The 22,742-nt window shown below is 36.5% G+C and overlaps 1 protein-coding gene and 2 long non-coding RNA genes across 9 annotated transcripts; 2 read left to right on the top strand and 1 right to left on the bottom strand.

Annotated features, from left to right (window-relative positions):
• Window positions 1-377: 377 nt before the first annotated feature.
• LOC111267128 (uncharacterized) lies at window positions 378-1,891 on the top strand. Its single transcript, XR_002684431.2, has 3 exons — window positions 378-437; window positions 1,131-1,484; window positions 1,694-1,891. It is a non-coding gene; the product is annotated as an uncharacterized LOC111267128 (long non-coding RNA).
• On the bottom strand, window positions 1,273-17,940 carry LOC111267129 (uncharacterized). Of its 2 annotated transcripts, XR_015313678.1 has the most exons (8): window positions 17,805-17,940; window positions 16,771-16,998; window positions 16,297-16,506; window positions 5,769-5,941; window positions 5,215-5,320; window positions 3,329-3,645; window positions 2,267-2,344; window positions 1,273-1,357 (listed from the first exon to the last, which is right to left on the bottom strand). It is a non-coding gene; the product is annotated as an uncharacterized LOC111267129 (long non-coding RNA). The 2 variants fall into 2 exon arrangements; XR_002684433.2 differs by lacking the exon at window positions 16,771-16,998 and having other exon boundaries at window positions 17,805-17,892.
• A 43-nt stretch (window positions 17,941-17,983) lies between these two features.
• Window positions 17,984-22,537, top strand: LOC111267126 (protein CutA homolog). Of its 6 annotated transcripts, none has more exons than XM_022845146.1 (5): window positions 17,984-18,071; window positions 20,521-20,660; window positions 21,158-21,269; window positions 21,590-21,726; window positions 22,270-22,537. In XM_022845146.1, the coding sequence occupies exons 2-5, from the start codon at window positions 20,640-20,642 to the stop codon at window positions 22,435-22,437; spliced, it is 438 nt and encodes a 145-aa protein (XP_022700881.1). In that variant the 5' UTR covers window positions 17,984-18,071; window positions 20,521-20,639; the 3' UTR covers window positions 22,438-22,537. The 6 variants fall into 6 exon arrangements, with proteins under 6 accessions (XP_022700881.1, XP_022700879.1, XP_022700880.1 ...); XM_022845144.1 differs by having other exon boundaries at window positions 21,134-21,269; XM_022845145.1 differs by having other exon boundaries at window positions 21,115-21,269; window positions 21,630-21,726.
• Window positions 22,538-22,742: the final 205 nt, after the last annotated feature.

Raw genomic sequence — 22,742 nt, 5'->3', positions numbered from 1 at the left:
CATTTCGAATTATCTATACATGTTTCATTGGTTCATATTTTCTATATATTCCACAACAAAATAGACATGGCGTCTGCTAGCTAAGTGTTGATGGACTTAACGCGTATAGTAAATATCAGGAATAAAGATCACTCTATGGCACGTCAATCTTCTGACATTATATTGCGAAAAAAAGCTGCCTGTTGTTATTCCGTTGTGTCCGTCAATACTTTTTAAACTGCATTGCCTTAAGCCATACGAATGAACTATGCGCTATTCGATCACTTAGTAGCAAACCTAATATCAACTAAATTCATCCATCTCGATTAGAGACGGAGTCAATTGGAAAAAGGGCTTCGCGGCACGCAGAAGGAAAGGGCGATTGTTGAAATATTAAGGAGAATAAGGAAGAATAGCTGGAGTAATATGCAAATGGTTCCAGTGGAAACTGGGGCAGAGTGAGTTTTTTCTACAGTAACTTCATTCTAAAAAAAAAACGGGTCGCGTCCTGCGGCGCATGTTTCTTACGTGAGTCAATCATAAAGGACCGTAATAATTCTATAATGTAGTTGAACTCTCGATGAAACTTCTGCATACTGGTTATTTCATATTTAAGCAGAAAAACTGAAGAATTGAGCACATTTTCCGCAAAACGTATGTAGTTGTAAATTTTCATATGTTGCATAGCATTGTGGTTATTATTGTCCCAAAAGTTATACCTTTTACTAACCGTCCTGAATGTCGTTGGGATCGTTGGATAGTACGTTAGTATGTGATCCGTTGGGATTACCTTAATCGTTCATTTTTTTTGTAAATTAGTTCTCTAAACACTCCAAAAATACATCCGAGAATATCTTTATTTTTACTGAAGATATAATTTAGACTATTGACTGCCCTAAGTCCTATCGTAGGTGAAAGGTGAGTAGCAATATAAAGTCACTTCATATCACCTCCATCCTAAAGAGATGTGTCTGAAAAGGATCGCATCGGAAAGGCTGTTAAGGAAAAAGTAGCGGTTAATTTTTTACTGGAACTACCGATATCGTTATTTATGTGATCTATTTGCGAGGTATCATAAATTAATTTTGTGCATTAAGAGACGTGATCATCCGAAGAGGTCGTATTAGCGTTACTTTGACTTTTTGCTTGAGGCCGTTGAACGGTTTGTTTTGAGTGCAATTGAACGAAGTTCTGCTTGGCAATCTTTCCATCGCTTCTATCGAGCGTGACATTTCGCCTGATCGGAAAAATTTAGTGGTTTCTAAGACCCCGACTACAGCAGGCAAACCGCATTCGCGAGCCACGGTCGTGGCGTGTCACAGCAGGTCTCCGAGTTCAGTAACCGCACCACCGAGCAGTGAGAAGTACGGAGTCCACACTGTATAAACAATAAAAAACGTCACAGTAATAACCTTTTAAGAGACATAAGCTACAGTTGCCTATGCGAAATTTCTACGGGTTCTAGGATGCAGTACTGCTGTAGACGCTTGGAGCAAACTACAAATGTAAGTGTATTCACAAAATAAGCAATAGAGGTATAAATACAAAGTATGTTCCCTTTAAAATCTTATAATGAAAAGCAGCTTTATAAATAAGCATCTGCATAAAACAGGCCAATAGCATTTCTCTTATATTTTAGTGGTCAAATGGCTCTATAAGCTACAACAAAGAATATGGATCAATAGAACTTAAATGTTACGATTCTGCTTTCTAGGTTTTACCAGTACCCGCGTGATTCAGATAGCTCCCTTCCCGGTCTGGAAGTCCAGCACTATTCTGGAAATGCCAACAACGCCTTCTCTCACGGTTGTGCCCGAAAGACAACTTATGCTCTCTGGTATCAATACTTTTTCGGCTTTAATATGTGACGGCGCAATTAAAGTGACCATACTTATTAAAGAGAGGGAATCCAGTGTCTTCGTGTACTTTTTCTTTTCTAATCTTTCCTAATACAGATTTAGTTAAGCTTGTTAATATTATTACTATTATTATTATTGGGCCTGAAAGAACGATATCACTGCAGAACAAAAATTGAAAGGCTTGCTACGAAATGCAACCGGTTTAAATGATGCTTTGAACGTCTTGACCACATAGTTGGTCACACATATGGTGCAGAACCTATTTCTCCCTCCAATAATCGCCAGAAGTAAACTAACCGAACGATAACATATTAACAAAATCAAAAATGCATGGTAAAGGAGTTTTAAAATTACTGTGGATAAAACACATCAATCAGTAGTCTTCTACGCTTTATTCTACTATAGAAGTAGTAATAGTAACCACTTACTAGCTTGGGCATCCGTAAAATAGAGGAGGATATTCTACCTCGCTAAGTCTTTCGTGCTCTCGAAATCACCGGATTACCCTGTAAATCAGGGTACTCGAATTATAAATTGTAAAGCAAATAATTATCTTATTTGTACCAAGTTGCTTAAAATTTACTTTAGTAGAAGATCAGAGTTGCGGGTTGTGATGAGACGGTAAATCTCATCGATTGTAAAGAAGAATATTAGCTCTAGATCTGGTAGTCTTCTCCCGCTTGGAGTTGGCTGGCCATACGTTGCACAGCAAGGCGGATCTGATGAATGCATTTGATCAAAATAGACTTTGTCGCTTTTCAGGCAAACACTGCGTATTTAGCTCGGGGTAAGACAAAATTGAGAACCCCTCTGTAATAAATTCAAATGCAAGAAATTCATTACCAGGATGAGTCGTAAATTCGTGAAACGAAACTATTTATTGTCTCCGTATATTGAAGGCTCGTTTCAATAAATTCCAATGACTACGGTTAGTTTACCTATATGCACAAACCTTTGAACGAATGAAGATCGATTTTTAAGGTCCTCTACTTTTAACATTTTATCATCCCTTTACTTTGAATGGCCTGCTTTAGGTATAGCCTAAAGGGTTTTAATAAGGAGCATCGGATCGATATCCCACGTTTTAGAGTGGATATCAAATTCCTTATAGCAGCGATGAGCATACCTAGACCGAGAGTAGCGAAATTGTTTCGCCGCTTCTCGTTTAGAAAAAGAAATTTAAAGCATCTTGTCAGGATACGTCAGGGAATGCGATCCCTTCAGATCGTTTTGAATCTTCCGGGATAGCTCCTATGCTTAACATGGATTTACGAATATTTCAGCTTTTTAGGGAAAGTGCTTAAAAACCTATAATTTATCCAGCTGTTTATCTCTGATTTGTCTCAGATCTAACCCATGGCTTATAAAATATTTTATTCAGTAATTGTCGTTTATCTCATGGTATTCTGAAAACGTCTTCCCTGTATATTCTTTCGAAATACGAGAGATAAACAAATATCTGCTGCTGTTAGTAGCTTATTATTACTCACCAAAAGTTTTTCAGGAATTTCAGCGCTTACGACGTCATTGCTGGAGCGTAAGGGCTTGGGAAGTAGTACGATCATCTCTGGGGTTGCTTTTTCTTCTTTTTGGCTTTTCTTCGATACATTTATGGCTATCATATTATATAATGAAGCCGAATACGATACACTCATTAGATAAACTAGTTCTCGTTCCGGAATTTGTGCATTTGGTTTAGTATACGCATTAGGAGAGTCAAAGAATCAGGTTCATTGGGTAGATCGACTTTAGCCTTTGCCAGTTCTGCTCTGGCTTCTTCAACAATTTCTTTGATGTTATGACATGCCTGAAGGGTAAAAACATGTACAAGCAGAAACACACTACTACTCAGTATACACATTTTTTTTTCGACCAGAACGCAACGTATGTTCCTTCATCTGTCACTGGTTCTTTGGGAAACAAGACGTCAATCTATACCTGAAGTATTAAGGGTGTCTAATTTCTATATTAGATAGCATGCATATACTATTCCAGAACACCTATAAAGTTCATAAACTATTGTCGACTAACTCTCGTGCATATATCAATTATGTCAAAATTTAATGCTTGTCCAGAAGAAATGAAAACCTAACACACATTAGGGCTTAGTATCCATGATAATGAGTCTTTGAGATGAGAGGACTGTCAAGATTTTTTTATCAAAATTGGACACAAAACGGCCTCTTTTCTCTATAAATCTAATCTCTTTCTAGTTTCTAAAGCGTTTAAATGACGCTAGCATACTTCCGATACAAAACAGGCTGAAATAAATTAAAGGTATAATGGTGGTGGTGCACATATATATATAAAAAGGTAGTGCATCCAATTAACAACTTCTTACGCTTTGTTTCGAAGATTATATTTAAAAAAAAAGCGTATTTTTAACAATCTTTCTTGTTACGTTCTAGAAGTGCCGTACTTCGGTGAAGTATCCTGTTTATTTAATATTACCATCGTCTATCGCGAGTACAGTTTCGATTCGACTAGTCCCGAATCAGCTAGCCACTGACTAGTCATTATGGACGTCTTCCGTCGCTCATTTACAAATGACTTTTAATAGGAACTGTACGTCAGGCGTAATTAGTAGCTATAAAGTCGTTATAGTGTTACTTAAATACGCTATATACGAGAAGCTTCAACCGAATTTAATATTAGGTTAATAGAAAGCCCAGTGTTTTAAAAATGCAAGGGCTCAAAACGACCGAAGTGTTAAAAAAAATGCAAAAAGACGCAAAACGTAATAAAAAGACTAACCGCTGAAGCTCATATGAACGATATAATCAACAACTAATATAATTATTTTTAAAACGGCTGTTAAATTTCAAAAGCCGCGTGAAAGCTGGCAATCTCGGGCAAGAAAAGGAGATTTAAGTTTTAGAGCGTTTGATTAGCGCAAAAATGATGATAACTGAATGTTTGCTCAAATTCCAAAAATAACTTATTTTTTTCGCCATGACGAGTTCATTGTTTTCCTTTATATATGGATGGCTTTCATCAAGTACAAGAGTAGCGGACGTATATATGCCCGTTACGACAAACACCCTGCTGAAGTATATTGCCCGTATACTATTTGCTATACGCTCAAAAAATTGGTTACCGTATCTTTCTGTGTAACCTATTTTTTTAGAATAACTTCGTGTGTATGCAAATCAGTAAATGATAAATATAACGCTAAAAGCTACCTTGCGTTACGATTAGCATCTGTCAGTAAACGGCAATAAACCAAAACAAAAATTCTGAGGTATTTTCCTTTTAAGATAATAGAAATAGTATTAATGTACATACATTTGGGTATTGACAATTATTATTATTGTGTGACTCTAATAAACTACCTTCCATACCGCTCTCATCATAGGTACAGAGCCTACTTTCTTACTTTAATGGAAAATCCCGTTTTTGAACGCCTCGTGCTCGATGACGTTATTGATGACGGCTACGTTATTCACATTGATCAATGATTTAGACTCATTGCTGATAGCAAACTGAAAATCACAATGTAGGTGTTGAATAGTTATGTTCTCTAGTCGAGATGACTCACAAAATAATTCATTAATGGCTCTCACAACCATATATACGAGAATTTGACTTTTACTCTACTGTGATCATTAGCACATTCAATATTGCAGCAAAACATGTAAAACCAAATACACGTCTTTAAATTAATATCCTCAGTATACAAAATGCTTTACAAGAATTTACTTAAATATTTTCATCGCTCACCGCGCCAGACCGTAGACTTCTTATATCGTTTACATTGTTATTAATAGCTTGAGAAAAGTTGAAACTTAGCCCGATGTGCGTGTCTATCAATATTTATTATAAAGATCGCACTTATTATATGAAAATCGAATTACTACCTGAAAAATTATAAATATCGTTACTACACATATAGTTGTTTCACGTACACTGTTTAAAAAACCAAGCACTTACCATGAGGAAGTTCATGAAGAATCGTTTCCCAATAGTAAAAAATCGTGAATACGGGCACACTATCAAATCCTAGATTACGGAAACATCCTCAGCAGTTTAGCGATAGTGAATTAAATAAAATGTTGTTCAAAAGGGTCAGCAATAACGGTGAGAACGCTCCGAATGTCACCTCACTAAAAAACAAATCATATATATGTATTAGATCCAAAAACCACTTCATTTTTGTTCGGACGATCCACAGACAAAATCACGGAGGAGTGTAGTTGGACATAATGAAAAATTGTGCAAAATATGTTTTTGTCAAACCTTAATATGAGTTATAAAAATCTAATAGTACTTGGTGAATGTGTGACGTATGTGTCACGTATGTTTTGTAGAGAGCAAAGAGCACACATGAACTTTTATGGGCAAATTTAATGATACTTAAGCTTTCAATAATTCAAGTAGGCATGTACATCACAAGAGAGGTGAACTGGGGCTAGCTGAGCCGGTTCTCAATGCCATTTGAAGCTTTCTGAAGTTCGTATGGCGTATGTCTAATTAGGTGTTAAATTCCATTACATTGTACACCATAAGGCTGTTACAAATGAATCCGACAGACTCTGAAATTGAATCATTTCGCTAATTGGGCTAGAATGTGTTTTTTTTACTATGACTTAGAGCTATTATCCTTTATTTTCTACACTCTTCTGATTGAGGCATTATGTGATCTAGCGTTGTCATTAAGTAACTAGTGCCTTACATCCGAACTTATAAGACGTTGCCACGGAATTCAATTCCTCTCCATGCCAACGCTATTTTTTCACTTTGTACCTTTCTAGCTAACGGTGAAGATTGAACCATGCACCACCATAGTGACTGTATGCTCCAGGCAAGTCCTGTATTAATTAAAGCTTTACAAATTGCATGTGGAATATATCGCACATATTTTCAACTGATCTTGAGGCAATTCACGGCGACGCATGTTTTACCTAGTTTCCTGGAACGCATTGCATGTGAAATTCCAGTTTTAGCCAATAGAGCCCACAGACTTTAAGCTCTGCTTTCGGGAAAAGCCTCCTCAATTGCGACATATTTTCGGGTCTCGATATCTAGTCACCTTCTTACTGGTCTTCAACATTCCAATCTCTGTTCTTGAAATGTTCTTACTACTTTCGTTTGAGGCCTTCTTGCCTGATGTCTTCACTAACCTTTGATGAAAGACGCAGCGCTGTGGCCTTTGAAAAACAAAAACTTGGCCACTGGACGTTGATTTTCAAAACTAAAAGACGTTTTTTCTTTCTTTTCCTGGTATTAACTAAACCGGCGTTGATCACAAGTTTCTACAAGGACTGGCGGTATGTATTTCGAAAATTATTTAATTTTAAAGGTCGCTGGAGTCGGTTGTAACAGCCTAACCTAAAGAGAGCAGCGGGACATCTCTTTTCTGTAAAAGCCTTCTACCAAGGTATTAGTATTAGTACTGAGACTAAGGTAAAAGGATGATTCTTACGGTTAGATAGCCTTTTTTATATTTGATATATGGACAAGGTTTAGTGAGTAGTACTGTATAAAGCCGAATTTCATATTACGTATATACATGACTGCAAAAAATAATAAAAAAACTCAACTCAAGCAAAAAGAAACGTACAGAAAGTCATTAAAGAAAGAAGTTTTTCCCACATACGAGTTTAGATTCTGCCAGATTCAGTTATCAGGGATTGCAGCCCAGAGCACTGCTTCATTTTGCATTTCTAGGAATCAGTCCTAAACAAGTTTTTTTTTCTTAAATGTTCTAAAATGATATTGGTGAGAACTGTCGGGCCGAGTCCTTATCTACGGCAATTTCTTCAGTTCCATTAACTGATTATACGACAGATCATTCTTTAGCTCCACACTATCTCAATCTAGAATCTTACCGCCGAAATTAGTTTATCCGCAAAACAAACTACGACTATTATGATCAGACGAGCTGATTACGGTTTAAAGCCTTTCGGTCATCACTAACATGTCAGAGTCAATATCTTCAGCGCACGCACTAACGAAACTATAATATAAACAATGGGAGAATCGAATTTCTCTTTCCTCAAAGGAAATACGATGCAAAAACGGTGCCACCTCGCAATTGAATAAGCTAGTGGATAACAACATTGATTGCTGAGCGTAAAGTATTGGGCTGCAATATAATTCTAATCAAGGAACATATTTGCTCCTTCAGCGTTCGCTATTAATGGCCTTGTTTCATTCTGACGATAGCACGGATGCTTGGTAGAAATTATTTAATTTGAGAATGGCTAGATATGATATAAAGTAGCATGCTGTTCTCTCATTGTAATCTTTATAATTAATTATAATTAATAATCTTTGATAAAATACACATTCATAAAAAATTGTAAATCCTGCAAATACACGAACTATTCGATAAAAATATAAACTAAAGAAAGTAAAATAAAAGCCGTGTTGTCGTGATAATGGGGCACATACTATTTTATAAAACTCGTTAAGCACACCTCCGCCAGGTTTAATACTCCATTTGTACTCTAAAATGTACATGTCTGGGTCAACCGACGCGGAGACCACAGGTTTACCTAGTCCGATATTGGCCATTAAAACAATTTATTGCCAGCAGCAAACCGGCGAATTCCTTGTACGTATTTACAACGAGCACAGTGAAAGACAGCAACTGCATTGAATCGTTATTACTTACAGTTTGAAGTTTTCGCGTTTTGAACTCTACATACACATACGTATATAATCTGTGCATTTTATTGAAGATTTTATCAACCGGAAATAAATAACACGTGCCTTATGCTGCTGTTACTGTTCATTATGATTATGACCGCTTTGCTGTTGTTGTCTCAGATAATCCGCGATTAAAGATAGCACCGCAAGCGACGAACCCCTTCCTAGTGTAAGTTCAGCCGCGTGGTTTGCGTTCTCTGCTGTGCTGGTTACCGTTACACTATTCCTTAGATCTCTATCAATAAGCAGTGCCTCTACTTGCGAATGCCTGGAAGTTACTCTATAGATACTCCTTAGATATGCAAACCATAACACATTCAATGTGGTCTACGATTGATTACAGTTCTTTCTAAATAAATTTTATTTTTCCTCAAAGTCTTTTTCCCTTCATGAGGTTCTTTTTATGTGAGACACAAGAGTTTAGAGGAGTGTCTTACATGTTTAGTTTTACTGTTAGTAGATTCTATTTACTGCGTAATTTGAAAGTCAAAGCTTCCGCTATAAAGGTTTCTTTATTCCAACAGAGCTCTCCATGGCTCTCATGGACTAGCCACGAACCTAGCAGACCTGGCCGGGCGCTGAGTTTGCTTATCGAAAGAGAATCGGTATTGCTGAGGTCAAGTGTGTGCGTAAAACCACCTACTTAAAGCAACACAAACACTCTATTAATTATATCCTTCTGCTTTCTATTCTTCTGAAATTGATGCTGTAAAAAGCAGACTGAAGTAAAGGACTTTTACCAACACTGCAAAGGAGTTTTCTGTGCACTCTTGCAAACAGGATGCTGATTCGGTAAACTTTGCATGCATTATTTATTTTTAGATAACCAATTTTTGCGGCAATTATTTTATAAAACATACGTGAGCATAATCATGACTAAGACATACGAGTAAATTGGGCAACATAATCAATCTATACGAAGATGCTTCGCAACGCCTCAAACAATGAAGACAGCGAATGATTTTATTGGAACTGATAACGAATCTTTGAAGTCAAAAAAATCAATACACTTGGCCTTTTGGTGCTCATGGAGCTCGTTTTAAACATTTGCTGGTATGACATACTCTTCTAATTACAATACACAAGCATTCTCTTTCTTTGTCGTTTTAACGAGATTTTTTCTAATCACCTGCAGCTTCGATGCGTAGCAAATCGTTACTATATTAATTACCCGCGTTAAATACAATTTAAAGAGGTATTTAACCTTTGTTGTGGTAAACCCTGCCCCTCTTAATCGATGTATCAAGTGATGTCGGCCTAAAGTAAAATCCAAAGCACTTGTAGTCCATTGACTCAATTACATGAAATACAGTTCCATTCTGGAAATATAAAGGGATACACAAATTAATCTTAGACTTCTTCTGCTAGCAGTGATAAAAGAAATTAGAAAAATAAGTCTCTATAAATTTTTCAATACAAGTTGAAGCTTAGCGGACATAAGAGTACGTTTGTAAGAGGTTGTAATAGTGTGCCAAGGACACTTAATATAGCCTACAATTCGACCTAAAGATTCATGTTTTGCAACCAATTGATGGTTACATAATATCGTGCAATAATTACATGGCGATATAACTCACTTTACGTGAAATCCAGGAATTTAACTCAACGGTCTTTAGCACAATATGGGTTTAAAAGTAAATTGTTCATCATCTACATTTCACGCTAGAGTGAAGAAAGAATCTGATGCTCCGGTGTAAACCTCCACATAAAATCGGCTCGTCTAAAGAGTGGTCAGCACGACTGTGTCGTTATTGGGCTAAATGGTCCCGAAAAATGACAACCATGAGTAGCTGGCATATCGCTGGAATAATGCTCCTACTGGACGTATAAAAAAAACAACCTTTAAAACAAGATCAGCCTACTTACCGAGTAATCACGAGATATGTACAATCAATAGCTGGCATAAACTTCAACAGATCGAGTCACTTAAAATGATTAAAGATTTTCATTTATTATTATTTGCAAGTCTTGTGAGGTTCTTAATGCGGAAAACGGGTTTGACTAATAGTGTGTGGCGCTCTTACATAATATATATCAAGTTGACTAACACCTTTATCAGTTTAGTTCTTCCTTACATCAGCATATCCGCTATGATGAAGAACGCACTTTGAACAAGAATAGGTTCCCTCAAGAAAATCGCTACGCGCTCTGCGTCTAAGTCGAGAACACAAAAGCAACCGCTCTAGTTTCTCACTGCCATCAAGTTGTATCTTTGTGTAACATGTTACAGCACGGATATATGTCTGAAGTTCACTACAGTATCTACACGAGAAATGAAGTTAGCGATTACTATTGTTGTGTTTAAAAATGTGCTTACTTGAAGCTAGATTCAATAATTTCGATTTTGATGACTAGAATTTTTCGGGAAATGGCTGGCGAAGAGAATTTGACAGTTCGAGATTTTGCGACCTGACATCCTCGCACTACTATTGGGGGCTCATCTAGCTCTTTAGCTATAGGGTTTATAGAGGTTTAATAAGATTTTATAGAGAATCTGGAAGATAGAGAAGGCGGGAAACACATATCTCCATCATGGTGTCGTAATAACTGGATTTTGAAGTCAACGAGTTTAGCACAAGTAGCTAAGCCGTGCGTTGAAGAGCAATCTAAATTTCGATTAGGTATTTTGTGAGCTATTGTTGTCGAATAGATATCTGCCCAGTAAGTGAAAGATATGTTATGCGAATATACTATATACGACGTTCCACTAAGTTTTTATAGCTTCCTTAGCCTCGTTAATATAATCGACACTGATCGAAGCTGAACACTGAAGAGGAGTTTCAAATGGGCGGCTCGTGGTAATCATTCTTCCAGCAAGCCTTGAACCTGTTTCGGCGCATCTGGCGACGACAGACTATTAGTTTCCTATTTTGTAGTACAATCTTCTTTTGACTCGATGTCCGCTGAATCAATTGTGGGTTCCTAGAATAGAATAATATTAATCGCTACCCTCGAGGAACGCGTGCGAGCATCGCATTTCAACCTAATTCCACTGTATACACCTGCTATCACTACGATCGATTGCTAATGAGTTATCACATTAATTTAGAATGACGCATTCAATGAAGAATGCACGCTTTGAAGCAACATACAGTTTCATTTCATCATGTAAAACTGCCTTAACGTAAAATGTTTTTATTATCAATAGACGTTTTGAAAACTTAATCCTACAAATGTGCATATGGATTAAACGGGATTTCTTATATCTTCTCTTGAAGTCCCAACATCTAGACTTCATGGAAGTCTTAAAGTACTCATATAATGAGTCGTACTGTGCACCGCCAATAGTCTAACTGCGCAGTATAAAAAGTGCCACTAACAATGTCAACTGTTTGTTTCACTGTTGTTCAATGAATCTATTATATATCATATTTACAAAATCAGTTGTTAACACGAAAATAACGATTCTGATTATATTTTGCTCGCAGCGAAGCCGCCCAAATGGACTAAGAACAGTTCTTCACCTTCGACTAGAGTTGGACAAATACATATTAGAATTATTTTCCAGCCTTAAAAACAGTGTATGACATTCAAAGGTATTTTCGCAAGTAACATCACTGTAACTTAAGTTCCCTCAGTGATAGCCTTTTACTTTTCTAGGCAGATACCTATAAGTGTGTTAGTGTAATAAGCTAAACGCTTTGCTGTTTTTTTGTCTTCAATTAACCCAATGTGTCATTCATTTTAAACATCTGAAATATATTGGATATGATAATACCATTTCTGTAGCCTTTGTAACATTCCTCAGGTAACATGAACTTTTGACCGTCGATTTCAAACCTCGCCCATGTGACTACTATGCCCTCCAATGATCGTTCGAAGAATATTTCTATTCGATATCCACTGCTTTTATCGGCTGCAAATATGCGGTGCCGATCTTGTCTCTGAAAAACAGATTATGAGCAAGATATACTTGCTAGATTTACGTAATTCAGTGTGTAGGAAGAGATTGCCGGCTCTTCCGAGCATACTGCGCTACTACAACGATTCTGCCTTTCTAAAAGTAGATTATTTGATAACACGAATGGCGCAAGTATTCAGATGAATACCTGCTGTAGAAAATTACCTTGTTGTCTAGGTTTGGGGTCGTTCAGCATCCCATTCATACTAACGAGAGATCGCGTTTAGTGGCGTGAATCGTGGACATCAGCGATATTTTAATAAGAGAAGTAGCGTTTAAGATTCTATACAGCATCCTCTGCCACTCATTTCAGCTTGGATAGTCGCATCATTCTAATTTAAACATGGCGCAAAAACTCTATATTTCTATTTCACTATATTTCTATTTCTAGAAATGATTTTATAGCTAATTCATCTTTCTTATCAAACAGATTTTTTGCAGATAATCTGTAAGTATTAGAGTATTAAAATGTATATAACCACCTGAGAATTCGTTTCGTAGTAGCCTTTTATAAGCGTACTTCTGCGAAAAAAGTAAAAAAACGCAAAGAAAATTGCCCTCAATCCCGAAACTAATGGTGACCGAATCGCATCGTTCTCATTCCTGTATTTCTATTCTGCAATGTACATTGCAGAATTTGTATGGAAAAACAAGTAACTTATTCTTTGTGTATTCGTGTACAAAATTCATTGGAAGACTTCAAAAATGAAGTAAAATCAATCACCTTAGTAATTTAGATCCAATTGATAAAATTGAGAGTATTACAAAAAAAATAACGTGCAAATGCTGTGTAAAAGCTGTAATATTGAAATATATGTTCAGGACATGTATTTTTACTTTTTACAATAAACATTTTTCTTTGTATAGCTAACGTTTACTTGATTTGGCCAACCAATTGGATAACTGGTGATCCCTACATACACAGGGTTTTAGATAAACTACTATTCAGAGAAAATGTTCAGATCAGCCACGAAAATTAAAATCGAACGGAAAGCAATTCATCTAAATTCACACAAATATACTCACAATGTGTCTCCTTCTACATAGGGTTGCCAACGTTTAAGGAACAAAGATACAAGATAAAATGGGGACTATATGTTTGCCGCTTTGTGATCTCTATGGCTCTGCATGTCCACTCCATATTTCATTCAGGCAAATAGTAACAGTGTTGCTTCTCAAATTCAACTTATTAGAACACATATTTATCTAATTTAATACAAACTATTCCACTTTAAGATTGCCAATGTAGTCATTTTTCATATTGTTAGATAAACGTAGTTTTTTCATAGTGATAGATAAACGAGCATTTATAAAATTGAAGTTTTAGATCACATTGAACACTCTATCTGTAAAACTGATTTAGTATAGCCTGCATTTTTCTATGATTGTTTTAATAATTGATTTTAAAATCGCCGACATACACCATCGTTTTAACAGCAGGTGCAATCGAATTTGTGCATTTGTGAATGCTTTCAATACTTTTTTTTTGTAGATAATTAAGAGTTGCCTTTTGTCTTAAAAAAAAGACCCTTTTTGACCCTGACGCAAAAACTTTGGCGGTAGAGAAAGGCTACAATCGATTAAATGGGATCCGCAGTGCCATTTTCTTTTTGGAGGCAAACTCTTAACTTTGAGTCTATGCCATGTAAGCTTGAACTGCCTAATGCAACGTCCGTGCATTCAGCATCATACGCACTGTCTATTTGGCTAACTACGACTACTATTTTCGCTTAAAAACATTTTCAGTGTATTACGGTTAACAAAAAGCAAGCTAAAATATCTGCACCTAGCTAGCACACAGAAACACGTTAGCGATGATCCGCTCTTTTATATTTGAACAAAAGCTTGCCCATTTGTACTTGAGACTCTTTTCATAATTAGACTTGAAGTACCCCCGCTCCTTGAACCCCTGTATTGACGAGATTTTTGATATAATGATGATTAAAAGGATCTAAAAAGTTCAACTTAGTTATTACGACTACTGTATGGTTAGAGACCACTAAAGAAACCTACAATTTCAACAAATTATTGGATGCCAGCTGCGGATAAAACCCTGCGCTTTTTGTTGTAGTAAATTTTTTGAAGGAAACCAATATGGTAACAGTCAAATGCAGCACTATCGAGTATTAGATACTAATACTACTCAACAGCCAATAGGTATGAACAATCTTAGAAAGATTAAAAATTTGCATTAGAATTTTATGAACATGATTATATGCACAACGGATGGAGCGCGTTGTCACCAAGCTTCTGGTTGGGAACCACTGACACATGAGCTGCACAGATTACCCTTATAATGTAACCCATTTAGCAAGTTCATCTAGTTGACTGCGGGTACGTATTATACAATCCAGAGAATCAATAGTATGAAATGGTAATTGCACAACTGACTGGAAGAAGCGATATGGTTGAGCTACAAACACAGCACGTTACATTGTTACGTTACAATTGCTGATTTAAGTGACCAGTTAAATAAAACAGCTAGTAGGTAATATTAGAGGCGGAATTCTATTTACTTGTCATCTTTTTCAATCAATAAATTATGATAACTATGGATATGTTTGATTGATAATTTTCACCCACTTCTTTAACTTGACTCATTGCTAGTAGTTTAATTTATTCGCTCACTCGATAAAATAGTCTATGGCTGAGTGATCTGACTAGCTTTACCTTGCGTTTTGTGTATTATATGATTATTACTAGTAAAACCAGTCATCGTCGTGTCATGTCTCAGTGAGGCCGTGTGTCTACGTATGTGTGTGTGTGTGTGTCTTTCAGCTTGAGCTGCTACTGACTCCGCAGTAGCCATGGCATTAATGGTGCGCCGACATGGCAATCCATCTACTCGCGAAATCAACACGGCAAAGTCGCTGCTATATTCACGTTAAATCCTCTATTGGCTTTACTATATTACTGCAGTATATATTACAAGATGCAGCACACACGCGCCAGCTGCGGCGGTTTCGTATCCGTCTGTGAATTTGGCTTCAAGTGCTATATATAGACACGTATACACATACAAGCACAGATAGATACGTACGGATATCGTGGTCCCGGCATAAACGAACGAGCACGTCAAAACATGCGTAGTTGCTGAAGCAACTATTTTATAATAGTGAAATAGAACGAATAAAGCAGGAACCCTTAGCGAGGACCAGTTAGTGGCAATGGACATGAACGGCTGAGCGACCGACTGACAAGAATGCTGAGTCCCTTTTTTCTTTAGATGCTTAAGGGCGTTTACCGGATCTTCCTGCCGTTAAAGTCGAGCAAAGATTGCAATTTTATAGAAGCAGGAGTTACTGCTGGTATACCAATGAGCTTTGCGGATGAGATCACGCAAACTAGTAATATTGAAATGTAATATACACAATTAAGTTTTTCTACCTTTTCTATCAATACGGCTTGGGTTTGTTAGATGAGATTCAAGTAGCAGGAGTCGCAGACAACTAATCATCAGATATCGAATACGACTGACTAATTCTATCTGCTAGTTCAATCAATGTAAGCATGCAGTAAAAGAGAACTACTTAATTGCTTCTGAACTGATAGAATGCTTCGACAAGTGGAAGGGAAAAGATACTTAGGCGGCTAAATGTTGGTTCAACTGAAATTCTACTCAACACTTCTGTTCCAAAATTGGAGGGAACATATTAGTGCAACTTTTTCCATAGCGTCTCTTCTGCATGCTTAGTCGTAAAGTAAATACAATAATATGCTTTGCTTGCCTTTTCTATTTTGACTAAGAAAAAGAAAGCACATAGTTAGTTGTTAATAACTGTGAATGTTGCGTGCAGTCTTATTTTCCGTCGACAACGGTGCACTTGAATGCGCATATAAATATATATACAGTGCTGAAGCTTAGATGGACTACTAGTTAAGAGTTCATTATTGGATAGTACTTACTTTCCTAGGAGAGGGAGGTTGGGCAATAACGGCCAACGTTTACTTGATGCTGGCTCATTAAAGTTTATTCTTCCTCGAGAAAATATCAATTAAAACATGTTGTTAGCCCCATGTTGATAGCTCACAAGATGGGGTTACATGAGTCGGAAATGAAGGAAATCAGTCGTTCAACGAAGCCGGGGTTCTTCCCGGAAAAGGCCGAGATCGTGCCTAGAAAAAAAAAACTTTATAATCTTTTATTGCCAAGTTAGGCAGGTCCTAGATTATTATTCGTTTGCCATAAGTCTGCATGAGATTCTGTTGTGCGGCGTGCAACTAGGTTTTGAACGGCGTAAGTGTTGGTACATTTATGAGTTGCATTTTGTACGAGAACTGGCAAGTAACAATGTACGTACCGTTCTCAAAAACCAACTTCACTGCTCTTAAGCCTGTATAATTATCGCGTTTACACATGATTTTGATGCAAATAATTACCAATAGTAGATTCTCCATAATGTGGTCCAGATGTCGACAGTATTGTTTTGTCCCAATGATGCGTCATGCCAATAAGTAATTGATATTTTTTTATGGGCTACTACATTCGACGCCTTATTGACAAAACGGCACGTGTTGCAACGAGTGCCAAAATTCAATTTAATATGCATAGGCATTTCTTCTAAGTTGAGTTGTAGTTTGAAGCCGCTTAACCCTTTTAATTGCTCTCTAAAATTAGCATCGACGGAATCCTGCGTTATATATGCTCGAACTGAAGGGGTACACATTAGCCTCCGGGGTGGCTATATAACAGAATTTAGGATAATAACTATATATAAAAACGTCACTTGCCTTCAATATGATTTTGAAACCATAAATTTGGGGCACGCAAAATTGTAGTTGAAAACTGAGCTGGTTACTTTGCTTTATTATTGTTAAACAAAGTTCGCTAAATGCAAAGTAAACATCACATTGTATCACATAACTTTTAAAATTTGGTTAGAGAGGAATATGAGTAATCCTTAATTCCTTGACATAGTAATAATCCCTTGACCCTTGTGCATCTCAATAAATTCAAAACTTTAGGTTTTTTAACTATTAAAATTCTAAGGTATTGATTTTTAAAATCAATGTTTCGTTGCTGAAAAAAACCGTAGCCGTATAAGCTTTCTTCTATATGCGATACAGAATAGGATAACCTTAAATCGGTAAACAAAACATGAATATTACAAATATTAAAATTAATGTCTAGCACTTCAAATTTACGAAGTAGTTTATGTGCGTATATGTGGCCAGTACAAACGTGAACATTCCAGCATGTTTCGTACTTTCAAAACACCTGCAAAAAGGCTTCTCTGTGGCTCAAAAGGCTTTTACACACGCTGAATTTTTATCTATCTTAGCAAACGCTCCCTCAGCCAAATTCAGTGTTCATGGTAGTAGAACAAACAAATCATATTGTTAATGTTATATTATGGTGATTAATATACGGGTTAATATACCTATTTGTTAAATTTAGTAAATTCGACGTATACCTAGAAAGCTCCTCCGGAAATCATTACTGATTTACTAAAGTACTACATCAACGGTTCTAAAATATGGCCTGTGTAAAGTAATTCTTATTCATAATAGATGGCCCACAAGAAGTAAACAGTTGACAATGCATCGCACATTTCAAGAAGGCTCGCCTTTCGGTAGGAGCGTGTGCTAGACAGCCAAAACAATGTTTTGTTATTATACAAAACAGACACTGTTTATCAACACTAATCAATATAAAATTTATACATCAACAAATCTGCAAGGTAAAAGTTCGCATTTATGTATCTACCTTAAATACGTTTTTACTATAATAAGACACTATTAATTATTCTTGTAAAATAACTATATCAAAGTTAGATTAATAATTTAAGTGTAATTTGGATATTTCTGTATAAATATTGTAATTCTCAAATTACATTTTTTGGGATAATATATTGATTACCATTAACTATGAGCTAGCAACTTCTAATCGGCAAAATCTAAACAGAACTCAATAAACCTTTAAATCAAAGTTCAACTTAAACAATACAGTTATTTAAATTGTCTTAGTATCACAACCGAAGTTACTACTCGGTTTTTGTCGATGATTATTTTTGCAGAATTATTTTCGCCATCGATCTCATAGCGTCGCCTTTACTAAGAACGTTAATATTGATATCCTCTAACATGAAGTGCATCATCGCTATTTTATATGTTTTCCATGCGGGATGTCCAGTGGCATCTATTTTTGTGCTGGAAATGTGTTGCTCCGCTATGTGCGACGCATGCAACTACGATTTTATTAACCGTATTAAAAGCACCCTTCAGTGCCTTCGAGAATCATTTTACTTTAACTATCTGTCGTTCTATGTTCCTCGCATAGTATCCAGGTTTCTGACATCTGTAGCATTAGTACGAACATTTATAGTTATTGAGCTTGGCCGACTCTATACATTGCTAAATCACTTTGAATCAGTACCATTTTGGAAAAACCAAATCGCTGCAGCACTAAATTTTGCAAACCCTCCAGAGAAAAAAGGAACAATCGTTTTGAATTAAACACTCTAGTGTTTGACTCCTCAAAATTATAAGGACCACTCAGTTAATTAAAAACAAACTTCTCTTAAAAAAAATTCCAGTAACTCAACAGATTGTGTATTATTAAAGAAACTACTTTACGAAGCACATTTAGGTATGTATGTGTAACTTACCAATTAATTCCAGCCGTTGTCTAAATCGCTTTATTACGATCTTATATAAAGACCAGTTTGTACTTGCAATAAAACAAACCACAAATTATCAAATCTAAGGAAAAACGTTTATTACTTTTTTTTCTCTAGAAGACAATTTTCACACAAAAATCTTCGTTTATATACAACATTTAGCTAACGAAGAGTCCTCATCTATCCCTTGTCTTCTTTATTACTCAGTATAATCTTATATAATCATCGCATGGAAGAGCGTAAAATCATTAATGGCAGCAACATGCATAGGGAAACATTCCAATCTTAATTAACACTTTGTTTATTTTATTGCATTTCCTCTACATTGTCATACGGAATCATCGTCTAACTTTAGCAACATCTAAGCATAGAACGTTATCGTTGTTAAGGCTGCGTGAAGCCAGACTTTCTCAAGTGACTACTGCGATTGTTTACCACAGAGCCAAATCGATCTGTAGAACAGTTCATGGAACTAGAATTTCCGCCTAATAGGAACACCAACCTGTAGCTAGTTTATGCAAGAATAGCGATCCCAAACCTTTAGAAATAGATCCTACAAGGGCTCAAACCTGGATGAGGTGGCCGGATCATTAAATCACCGTACGAACTCTCTTGCGCATTTTATGTTAAAAGTCAGCTCATCACGAACTTAGAAGTGTATACAAGTGCAGCGGAAATGAAAATTGTTGCACATGGCGCCGCATCAACTCTTCTTTAGGTACTTTTTGTAGGTTTTTCAGTCACGCCAGCTTTAGTTTTAAAAGAGTGCCTACGAGCGCATTTTATATTTATTTTTTCTTTTTCGCACACAGCTGTTCCAATAACTGTATCTTAATGTACTTCATACTAATGGTAATTTTCAAAAGTTACGGTATTTGAAACCTAAGTGAAGCGTGCTTTAATTTAGGGTTCAATCTACAATTCAGCTCGATTCAAAGACCGCACTCTAAGCCGCATAGTCCTTTTTTTGCAAAACTAAAAACAGGAGGAAGCACCCATTAGTACTCTAAAGATCCTGCTGCTTGAGCGTATCCCGAGCTTGCTCGGCTCCACCGATCGGTTTTTAACCTATGGTGGTAGTCTTAGCTAACCTTTCACAAATGAAGCTTACAACGGACCAACTAAAGGCTAACATTCTCATGCCACACAATTTGAACCAACAGAGAATTTTTTCTATTATATTCCTAACTGAATCTAAATCATTTGATAAAGCTCTGCAAAAATGTGTGACTTATGATGACACCGCGTAAACAGAGCAATATATTCCTGGCACGCCAGTATTTATTTACTAGAAGAACTGTGCTAATTAACCAAGTTATGGCAGCTTATTTTACTTGTATTATGTACAATTACGATGTTACGACAATACTCTTCATAATATTTTACCTTTTTATGCTTATTCATCTGCTCTTTAGTACCAAATAAGTTGTTTGTTCGTTAGAGGTTATGTGCTTACTTGTTGAATTTAGTCTGTTGCATCTCCATCTCAATCGCGCAATGGCATTCACAGGATCCGCACTGTTAAAACTTGAAGCTCTCTCAATTTGGCGCGCATTGAAGCCCGCGCCATTCAAATCGATTATTGCTGTTTGGCTCATCAGCTGATTTTTACTATCTGGCAGCGTCTCAATGCCGAAATCACGACAAGTTGTAAGTACAATCTAAGATACGATTGAAGTGATTAAGTTTACTGGTCTTTATGGTGTGAGTGTAAGGTTTGTGCGAAGAAAAACGTTTAATCCAAAGCACGTCACGCATTTCACATCTCCATGACTACTTATAACTATTACTCGTAGATTTCATCTAGTACTGTGCTTTGAAACTTTATATATAAATGTATAATCTTTAGATGTATAACGACAACATTGATCTAATAGTCTTCTTAAGTAGTTATGTAACATTTTGCTGCTTTTGAACCGCTATATAATGAACGTTTTTTTCTATAAATGATTGTAGCATTTCTACGTTCGAGAAGAATTTTATTTCAATGTATCGTTTTAACCCATCTTTAGCTCTACTTCTGAAGAGTCATAAAACTACCCTAAAAAATAATTAATTGAAGGTCAAAAGTTGATCATTGTTGAAAGAGATGTGCATCCTTCAGTTGCTGGGTTGTTTCTCAGTGCTTCGGCTTGTATCATCAACAGCGTGCCGTGACAGAGCTTTCTCGATGTCTGCGACAGAAATCCAACAAGCGGGCGCATTTTCCGTTTCATACGTCACAGCACCAAGCAAAGATGTCGCCGAAAAGATCGCCAGGTACATATCAAAATACATAAATATTTGACAGCCATAAAAAAAGCATATGCGCACAATATAGATTGTGTTAAGAGTGTTAAAAAGAACGCATTATAACTCTTGAGACGAAACTGTTTATTCAGTTAATGGTGCTTATATTGTTTAGTGAGAATTTCAATGCATTTGCCTCGTAATTGGTTACCGTTTTTAGAACGCCGATCGTAAAATTCTTAACAGCCTTGCAACAGTTTACTAAGCTTGATTCTACATCATCTCCTTTTTGTGCATAGTAAGTCTTCTACGTTTGATCCGACATTTTGTACCAAAATTTTGGATTCTAGAGTTGGCCCGGTTTCTCACTGCTGTATGGCCTTTTTTTAGTGGGCTCGTTGAAAATCGTCTAGCAGCTTGTGTCAACATAATCCCGGGGCTCACCTCAATCTATCGTTGGAAGGGTACCATCGAAAAGGATAACGAGGTTAGAAGTGTCATTATTTAATATAATTTGTTCTAGTAGCAATGATAATTGCCTAGAGTCACCCAGTAGGTGAAAACAATTAGTGAGCATACATTCTTTATTATGTAAGGACTTTTTGTTTTAACAGGTCTGATGCTTTATAGAAATCGAACCAGCAGCAATTCTTCACGATCAGATCCTTTGGCGCATAAAAAAATTAAGATTTTCTGTAATGTAGCCCGCTGTACTTCATCATAATTGTAGTTTGTGTAGCGCCTATGTAGCTGCTATCAGAACTATACGTGCGCACTATTTTTTTTAAGTTTTTGACTTAAACAGGTAAGATTGCTACGCAGCTGCGAAAAGAGCGAGCTAATGATCCGTACTATTTTCCCCTTAAAGAACTGTTAACCTACCTCTTTTTGCAGTTACGTCGGTATTCGGCCCACGTTGTGGCTTAATGGCGAATGCCAGTATAGACAATGAGCGGTAAAGATATTCAGTATGTTTCGCGCTTCAAGCCTAATTTTCTTTTATCCTTTCTTGCTCGATTGGTGTTCACAGGTTTTACTGATGATCAAGTCACCAAGTGCATCTTTAGCTAATCTAACCACATTTGTCAAATCTTTACATCCATATGAGGTTTGTGAGATTATCTCTTTGCCTATCCAGCAGGGAAATCCCGACTATCTGCAATTCCTGATGGATGCGACTGCAGGAGGAAAGCATTAAACGAAATATCTTTATTTTTTAACTGGATATTACACTGCTGCTATTTTATCGCTCACCTTCAGGTTTTGTACTGAAATAAATGTTCGGTAATTCGTAAGCACTTCTGTGAGTTTTTTTTTTTTTGTTAGTTTGCTATATATTATGCTTTTTCTACAAACTACCAGTTTTTAAAATAAGTGCTGCTTTCCAATCAGGGAAAACTTTTTCTGATTGTTTGTTGTAACGCGTATGCACTCATTTGCTGGTCTTAGTACAGACAAAAGCCAGTTTTTCTAGAATAAAATACGAAGCTCGTCATATTTAGC

This window comes from Varroa jacobsoni, unplaced genomic scaffold (genome assembly GCF_002532875.2).
Source record: "Varroa jacobsoni isolate VJ856 unplaced genomic scaffold, vjacob_1.0 scaffold_1151, whole genome shotgun sequence".
Lineage (NCBI taxonomy): Eukaryota > Metazoa > Arthropoda > Arachnida > Mesostigmata > Varroidae > Varroa > Varroa jacobsoni.
Note: the sequence above shows the minus strand (reverse complement) of the source record. Positions and strands in the feature narration are given on the sequence as shown.